This window comes from Talpa europaea (genome assembly GCF_964194135.1).
Source record: "Talpa europaea genome assembly, chromosome: 10".
Classification (NCBI taxonomy): domain Eukaryota; kingdom Metazoa; phylum Chordata; class Mammalia; order Eulipotyphla; family Talpidae; genus Talpa; species Talpa europaea.
Window position 1 is genome coordinate 24,646,583 of NC_140077.1, and position 9,570 is coordinate 24,656,152.

A 9,570-nucleotide genomic window follows, 5' to 3' on the forward strand; every position below is an offset into this window, starting at 1 on the left:
AGCTGGGTGCAAAAGACTCCATTTTTGCGGACACTGAACTGGGCTACAGCCTGAGTCCTGGACCTGAGGGCTTTGGAAATGAGACCCAGGGCACAAAATTTGGGGCGTGGGTTCTCCACTACAGTGGGGCACAAGGCAGACACAGCACCCCAAAGCCGTTGAGGTTTACCCTACCATTCCCGCTCTGTTCCCTGTCCCACAGGGTGGAAAAATCAGCTCCCCAAGGGCTCTAGGAGAGATCTCTGGCGCCACCTAGCGACTTGAAACCAGCAGAAGGCTCCTGGAGGAGCCAGTGGCCAGCTGGGAAGTTAGCCCATGCCAGGCCCCTTCCGAGCAGTAGTCTGAGCCCACAGGGGGAGCGGGCACCCACGGCCGGGGCAGACCGGGCGGCAGAAGAGTGTGCCTGAGACCAGACGTGCAGGGAATGCGCCCCGCATCGCCATTTTAGAACAGGGACATTTCTTCAGTAAAGACTGCCTGCAGAAGGCTCCCTCAGGACCCAGAGGTGAGCAGGGAAGCTCTCCCATGCCAGGCCCCTTCTGGCCTGCAGTCCAAACCCAGAGCGGGAGCGGGAACCTACCGCCGGGGCACACCAAGCGCAAAGGGGAGTGTGTCCCCACATCAGCATTTGAAAACAGGGACCTTTCTTCACTAAAGACTGCTTGAAACAGACAGATGGCCCCTGGAGGAGCTAGAGGGGAGCAGAGAAGCTCACCCAAGATGCCGCCAGTCCCAGCAACACAGTGTCCCAATGCATACGACAAATTAGAAAACAGACAGTAGGGAGTAGAAGAACCACACGCAACCTAACAACTCCTCAGGAAAAAAGCACACCACAAAAAGAAATGACCCCCCCGATTGCAATGACAGTAACTTGGAAGAAATTCTGAGCCTTCCAGAAAGAGAATTTAAAATTGCCGTGATTAAAAAAATGACAGAACTCATAAAGGAAAACAATGATCAGAAGAAGGAAATTGAGTCCCTAAAGAGGGAAAACAATGATCAGAAGAATGAAATTGAGTCCCTAAAGAGGGAAGCAAAAGAAAAGCAGGAGATCAAAGAATTAATGGAGGAACTAAAGACTGGGAAAAACAATGAAAGCAGAATAGATGAAATGGAAGAACGAATAAGTACTCTTGAAGAACAGAAATAAAAAGAACCAAAACAGAAAAGGAAAGAGAAGTACGAAGGAAAAAGAACGAAGAAAGACTTCGGGAACTATCTGACTCCATGAGGAGAGGAAATATAAGAGTTATAGGAATTCCAGAAGAAGAGGAGAGAGATGTAGGAATAGAGAAAATATTCAAGGAGATAATTGAAAAGAACTTCTCAAATGTGAAGAAGGAACTGAAAATTGATATACCAGAAGCAAGAACATCAAACCTCCACGACGAAAGGAAAAATACAGCAAGACACATAATAGTAAAGCTCAAAGAATCCAGGACAGGGAAAAAATAATGAAGCTGACAAGAGGGAAGAAACAGATAACATTCAAAGGAAAACCTATCAGACTGACATCGGACTTCTCTGAAGAAACACTACGGGCAAGGAGAGAGTGGAGGGACATAGTCAACAGACTCCAAGAAAACAGATGCCAACCAAGAATACTCTATCCTGCAAAGCTCTCCTTCCTCTATGAAGAAAGAATAAGGACCTTCAGAGACAAACAGAAACTCTTGAATTTCATTACGACTAAACCGCCACTCCAAAAAATACTACAAGGAATCCTAAAGCCAGAACCGCAGAGGGAAGAAAAACAACGAAAGAAGGCCAAAAAAAAAAAAAGTTATTAAAAGAATAAATAAATAAAATCAAAGGAAAGACAAACACAATGGCAAATACAGATGCTAACAAATCAATATTAACTCTAAATGTAAATGGACTGAACGTGTCATATTAACTCTAAATGTAAATGGACTGAACGCGTCAATAAAAAGACACAGATTTGCAGCATGGATTAAGAAACAAAACCCAACCTTTTGCTTTCTCCAGGAAACACATTTAGCTACAAAAGATAAAAACAGACTCAAAGTTAAAGGTTGGAAAACAATCCTACAAGCAAATGGACCAAAAAAGAAAGCAGGAACAGCTATACTTATATCAGATAAAACAGATTTCAAACTCAAAAAGATAAAAAGAGACCCAAACGGTCACTACATTATGATCAAGGGGACAATACTTCAAGAAGAAATAACACTCATTAATATATACTCAACAAATGAAGGAGCACCAAAATATATCAGACAACTGTTGTCCTCTCTGAAAACAGACATCAGAGAAAACACATACGTAGTGGGAGACTTCAACACACCACTATCAACAATGGATAGATCAACAAGACAAAAAATAAGTAAAGAAACCAAAGCTCTAAATAAGGACCTAGAGCAATTGGGCTTAACAGACATCTATAGAACACTAAACCCAAAAAAAAGGAGTACACATTTTTCTCAAGCGCACACGGATCATTCTCCAGGATCGATCACATACTGGGGCACAAGACAAACATCAACAGATACACCAAGATTGAAATCATACCAACCATCTTTTCTGACCATGAAGGCATCAAACTAGAAATAAACCATAAAAAGAAGGCAAGGAACTTTCCTACCTCATAGAGATTAAAAACCACACTACTGGTAGACCACGGGACTAATGAGGAGATCAAAAGAAGAAATTAAAAAATTCTTTGACTTGAATGACAAGGAGGACACCAATATGCTAAATGTATGGGATGCAGCAAAAGCAGTAATAAGAGGAAAATATATAGCAATAGAAGCTCACATCGAGAAACAAGAAAGAACTCAAAGAAACAACCTAATCTCAAAGCTCAGAGATCTAGAAAAAGAACAACAAAAAAACCCCAAACCCAGCAAAAGAAAAGAAATAATAAAAACCAAAGCAGAAATAAATGAAATTGAAACTAAAAAAACAATCAAAAAGATCAATGAAACCAAGAGCTGGTTCTTCAAAAAAATCAATAAAGTAGACAAACCCCTAGCCAGGCTCAAAAAGGAAAAAAGGGAGAAAGCACAAATAAACAGGATCATAAATGAAAGAGGAGAAATCACAACAGACACAGCAGAAATCAAAACAATAATCAGTAACTACTATGAACAGTTATATGGAAACAAGTTCAACAATCTAAAGGAGAAGGACAAATTCCTACAACCCTACAATCACCCAAAGCTAGATAAAGAAGAAATAGAACACCTAAACAGACCAATTAGAAGCAGTGAAATTGAAATGGTAATCAAAAACCTCCCCAAAAACAAAAGCCCAGGACCTGATGGATTTACAAATGAATTCTACCAAACATTCACAGACGAATTAGTGCCTATCCTTCACAAACTCTTCCAAAAAATTGAAAAGGAAGGGACAATACCAAACACATTCTATGAAACCAACATTACACTGATACCAAAACCGAACAAGGACAACACAAAAAAGGAAAACTACAGGCCAATCTCCCTAATGAACACTGATGCAAAAATCCTCAATAAAATTTTAGCTATCAGAATCCAACAATGTATCCATAAGATAATTCACCACGACCAAATAGGATTCATGCCAGGAACACAAGAATGGTTCAACATCCGAAAATCAATCAACATTATCCAACACATCAACAAAAAGAAATATAAAAACCATATGATAATATCAATAGATGTCGAGAAAGCTTTCGACAAAGTGCAACACCCATTCATGATAAAAGCCCTTGAAATTCTTGGGATACAAGGAACATACCTCAACATCATAAAGGCCATATATGACAAGCCAACAGCCAATATCATTCTCAATGGTGAAAAGATGAAAGCAATTCCATTAAGATCTGGAACAAGACAAGGATGTCCTCTCTCACCACTGCTTTTCAATATAATACTGGAAGTCCTAGCCAGAGCAATAAGACAAGAGAAAGTCATACAAGGAATCCAAATAGGAAAAGAAGAAGTCAAACTATCACTATTTGCAGATAATATGATAATATACATAGAGAACCCCAAAAACTCCACAGAAAAACTAATTCAACTCATCAATCAGTTCAGCAAAGTGGCAGGATACAAAATCAACACGCAAAAGTCAGTAGCCTTCCTATACACAAACAATAAATCTGAAGAAGAAGAAATAAAAAAAACCATCCCTTTTATTATCGAAAGAAAAAAAAAATCAAATATGTGGGAATAAATCTAACAAAAGAGGTAAAGGACCTATACAAAGAAAACTATAAAACACTGTTAAAAGAAATAGGAGAAGACACAAAGAAATGGAAAGACATCCCCTGCTCATGGATTGAAAGAATAAACATTATTAAAATGGCCATCCTACCAAAAGCAATATACAGATTCAATGCTATTCCAATCAAAATTTCAATGTCATTCTTCAAAGAAATAGAACAATTATTGATGAAATTCATATGGAATCACCAAAAACCCCAAATAGCCAAAGCTCTCCTGAAAAAAAAAAAAAGAATAGAATGGAGGCATCACACTCCCAGACTTCAAACTATACTACAAAGCCATAATCATCAAAACTGCATGGTATTGGAACAAGAACAGACACACAGACCAATGGAATAGAATAGAAAATCCAGAAATAAACCCACAGATTTATGGTCAACTAATCTTTGACAAAGGAGCAAAGACTATGCATTGGAGCAAAGAAAGTTTGTTCAATAAATGGTGCTGGCAAAACTGGGTCGCTACATGCAAAAGAATGAAGCTTGACCACTACCTCACACCATACAAAAATTAACTCTAAATGGATTAAAGAACTAGACATAAGACCTGAAACCATAAAATACATAGAAGGAAATACAGGCGAAACACTACGGGATTTGCACATCAAAGACATCTTTACAGACACATCACCCAAAGCAGTGATAGTGAAGGCAAAGATAAACAGCTGGGACTACATCAAATTAAAGAGCTTTTGCACAGCAAAAGAGACAATAACAAAAACAAAGAGAAACCCCACCAACTGGGAGAACATTTTTGCACCCAACACTAATGATAAAGGACTGATCACAAAAATCTGCAAAGAGCTGATGAGACTCAACAACAACAAAGAAAATAATCCAGTCAAAAAATGGGCAGAAGAGCTAAAAAGAAACTTCTCTGAAGAAGAAATGCAAATGGCCAACAGGCATATGAAAAAATGTTCAACATCACTTGTAATCAGGGAAATGCAAATCAAAACTACCATGAGATGCCATCTTACACCAGTGAGAATGGCACATATTAAAAAAACTAGCAACAACGAATGTTGGCGTGGGTGTGGAGAAAAAGGAACTCTCCTGCACTACAGGTGGGAGTGCAAATTGGTGCAACCACTATGGAGAGCTGTGTGGAGATTTCTGGACCTACTAAACATAGAGCTTCCATATGATCCAGCAATTCCACTCCTAGGTATTTACCCAAATGACACAGAAACATCAATTCCAAAGAACACCTGCACCCCTATGTTTATAGCAGCACTGTTTACAATAGCTAAGCTTTGGAAACAGCCCAAATGCCCAACAATAGATGACTGGATCAAGAAGATGTGGTACATATATACCATGGAATATTACTCAGCTTCAAAAAGAAAACACATGCAATTTGCAGCAACATGGATGGCGCTGGAAGGGATCATGCTCAGCAAAATAAGCCAGAAAGAAAAAGAAAAATACCGGATGGTCTCACTCATAGCAGGAATCTAGAAAACTTAAATAAGGGACCAGGAAAATGAATAACTATAAGAAAGTGAAAATCAAAATCAACAAAAACTATGAACCAGAGACACTTTTTGGGGGGAGGGGGTGAGAGGGGAGGGATTAGGGTCAAATTGGGGGGGTTGCAATTGTATGGGGAATATAAAATTAAAATCTATTATTTAAAAAAAATAAATAAAACTTTCAAAAAATAAGAAAGAAATTTTAGGACACTTTGTTTAAAGCAGAAATCAAAAGAGAAATTTGCATTTCCAATATAATTCCCAGGAAACTCAAACCAAAATGAAAATTGTTAGTTTTCATTATTTCACATCACTGGAAATAAACTACCATCCCTAGAAAGCAAATATCCATTATTTCTACTCACCAGCAACAATTATTTATTTGGGAAAAGTTATGCTACATAAACTTGTAAGATTATGTTCAGTAAGAAGAAAAACTAGTATTTTCATTGATTTTTAAAATGTTTCCAGATCTAGGTTAGGTCAATTCAACACTCAGTAAAGAAATTATACAGGGAAAACGGGTTTATTTCCTTGGTAAGAGATCTGCAAACCCCATTGTGGCAACTTAATCACCATTGAAAGATTGTTTAAGGTAAAGGTCTAAAATTCACCCCTGTAGATGTCATTACAAAAGATTTGAATCAATGTATTGCATAACAGTGACATCAAGAAATTGGCAGAGTAGAAAGTGCCAGCCATTATTCTTGCATGAAAGCACTGATTTAGCAATGATAGAGAGTCTGAAAATCTCCTAGCACATTTTGTGAAGCCAGCTAAGGAGTTGCAGTAATACATGGGAGCACAAATTTCAAGCACCCATTACAACGAAACCCATAGCCTCACTAACTTTGAAGGTATACACAGTGTCACACAGAAACTTCATGTATAAATAAAGAAAATTCAGGCTCTCCTGGAAAATCTAACTAGGAATACTTGGTAGGACTTTGCCTTACAATAAGGCAATCCATAAAGACAGGGAAATTATACATTTACTTAAATGTTGGATCCCCACAAAATTAAAAAAAAAACACACAAGAATTCAGGAAACAACTCTCAGAACAGGTCTGAAAGAAATATCAGAAAGTGATCCCTTAGAGAGATAGTAGCAGTTACCTGCATAAGGAATTTTGAAAAGTGAGAAAGTATTTCCTAATGAAATTAAATGAGAAACCACAATTGCTGAGATTAGCAAAAGGACATGCCTACCTGATTAAAATCTATCAACAGATGGCATTATTACTGGCCAAAACTACAGACCTGGTCTGAGGCAGTGACTATCATAAGGGTGTGAGTTCTGTCCATGTTAAACACATCGAGTGAAGTGAAAACACATGTCACTTGCTTCCCGAGGTCACTCCCACTACCTACTTGGCTGGCAGCCCTGGTGAAATGTGCTGCAGTATGAAACACCGCTCTCTCACTCATTCAGAAAATGACTCAAAATATTCCTTGTGATTTCTCATTTAAAAACAAATAGACTTCAGGAGAAAAACAGATGAAAGGACCTTTGATACCTACACTGTACACACAATCATGAATGAACACATACACACACTCACGCACACGCACACACAGCATACATAAACAAATGCTCCTGACTCTGTGCTTCAAACTCTCTGTCTCCACACAAGGGTTAACAACCACCACCCCTAATGGAAGATTTGACCACCCTGATGTGTCCCCTAGGATGACACTAGAGAATACAGTGTGTTAAGGTCACAGCGACTGAGCACAGAATCACCCACCATTGGTTTTTCTCAACTCCTCCACAAGGTAGCGGGCTTCCTCTTGAACTCGGTCCTCAATGCTCCTCTTCCCCATCCCAAAATTCCGCAGGGTCATGAGGCAGAAGCCGCGCATCTCCTTCCATTTCTTTCCATTGCTGAAAACAACTCCTAACAGAGGGTAAATATAAACTGGGGTGGGGTCCAAGGGAAGAAGAAAGCTGACACTTCACAGTTAAGGGGATGGACAAAGAATATTTAGGAGATCTTCAAGCCCCATTTTCTGTCCTCCCCACCACAATAATCATAGTGCACGTGTCACACCCACACATACCTTCTCCTTTATTAATTCTTTCTGCAAGGGGGAAATTGCCTCTTCCAGCGAAGTCCTCTCCCATATCAATCAACGCTTCTTTAACTGCTTCATATCCGTGCAACACCACAGTGGGCTTCATGCCAAAATACAGAGTGAAAACAGGGCCATAGGCTTTGGAGAGCTGGGAAAGCACGTGCATATAGCAAAAGAAGTCATTACTTGGTAATGTATTGTGCCTAATTTGGAATACTACTTTCATATTGGGTAGATTGCCCCACAAAGCCTGAGTATTTTTGAATTTAAGACATCAATATGGGTGATTATTAGAGTTGCCATTTCTGGATGGCTTGGGATGTGCCAGGAATGGCCTAAATAAGTATTTGACACATTGTTTACTATTACCCTCACATTTGAACCTTCACCAAGTTTATTTGCCCTGCTTACAAATAAGGAAACTAACATCAGAAAATTTCAATGTATTTCTAGGATCAGTTGACCACTATACAGAAGATTCAAATTTGAGCTTCTTCATGGTTCTCTGATCCTTGACAAATAACTTCAGATTCCATCTATAGACCAAAACCGAGCTCGTTGCTTCAGGATCACCTACAGAGTCCTCCTGAGGAAGCTGTGATACATTAGCCCTATGATGAATCCTAAAAATTTGTATTTTAAAGAATCAATTCATCTAATTCTAATACCCAGCCCAGCTTGTGATCTGCTGGTATTAGTAACAAGGAGTGGGCACTACAGAGGCATTGTCAGGGCCAAGGCATCTGAAGGAAGGATAATTTTTTCCACCCTGAAATAGTCATTAAGATCAGACACCAGCTGTGTAGACCCAAGTGAATGATGTTCCCACACTTTGGTCCTGCCCGGTTACTTCTTTTCGTCTTTTGGTTGACTCACGCTCTTCCTGAGCCCAGAGTCCTCTCTTGATACAGACAGAATGTGTTTCTTCACAGATGTTAAATTTAGTAACAATCTCAACAAAACACACAGCCATGTAGTAGATGACTTCTGGAATAACATCTGTAATCACAAAACACTTCTTCTAACATTCACCATCCACCAAAATCAGAGCAAATGGCAGCAGAACAAAGAACACTCCTCCGTTCTGTCACTTTATATTTTCAATTCTACCATCCAAGACCTGTTTGTCTACTCACTAAATGCAGAGAAATAGCAAAATGACTGGGAGCATTTGAATTTCAAAACCTACTTTGATAGCATGCCACCATGCTAATATTTTATTATTAGAATTGATGGGCAAACAAGAAGTTTTTTTTTAATTGCATTTAAGTTACTTACCATTTGCACGCCACAGAGGAACATAAAACATACTCACGTTGTTTAGAGATTTGGTGATATCCTTAACATCTAACTGGAGGATATTTCCAATAATGGGAAGTGGCAAGGGGCCGGGTGGGAGCTTCCCTCTCTCAGAAGTCTGTTTCCAGAGAGCAAGTAGGAGCAAACAGGAGAGACAGAGCACTAGGGCCACACTCAGGTCCATTGTAGCTTTCTCTTCTTATCAGAAAACCGAGGGTGAATTCTAAAGCTTTTATAACAACACCCCTTGTTATTCCAACTTTCGCTGCTTTGCAATACAAGGAGGCCAATCAGCTACATCTACTCATATTCCCCTCTCAGTGGCCTTTGGTCCACTGATAAAGATTAAAAAAAAAATTGTTTTTTTGTCTTGTTTACTTTCTCTCCAGTCATCACTCTGGACCTTTAGTTCAACTATATTGGACTAAGGACTGTATTGATAACTTAAAAAAGAAAGAAAGAAAGAAAAACCAGTTCCAATGTGCA

The 9,570-nt window shown here is 39.0% G+C and overlaps 1 protein-coding gene across 3 annotated transcripts in view; it reads right to left on the bottom strand.

Annotated features, from left to right (window-relative positions):
* Positions 1-9,268, bottom strand: part of LOC311179107 (cytochrome P450 2C9-like) — a gene marked incomplete at both ends in the record, with an annotated part of 28,106 nt that extends 18,838 nt beyond the window's left edge. For 2 of the 3 annotated variants that reach the window (XM_084246037.1, XM_084246036.1), the window contains 3 exons: positions 7,458-7,607; positions 7,771-7,933; positions 9,101-9,268. In XM_084246037.1, the coding sequence (XP_084102163.1) occupies positions 7,458-7,607; positions 7,771-7,933; positions 9,101-9,268 (481 nt within the window). Of the gene's footprint in view, positions 1-7,457; positions 7,629-7,758; positions 7,934-9,100 lie in introns of all 3 variants that reach the window. The other variant, XM_084246035.1, reaches the window with a different exon arrangement.
* Positions 9,269-9,570: the final 302 nt, after the last annotated feature.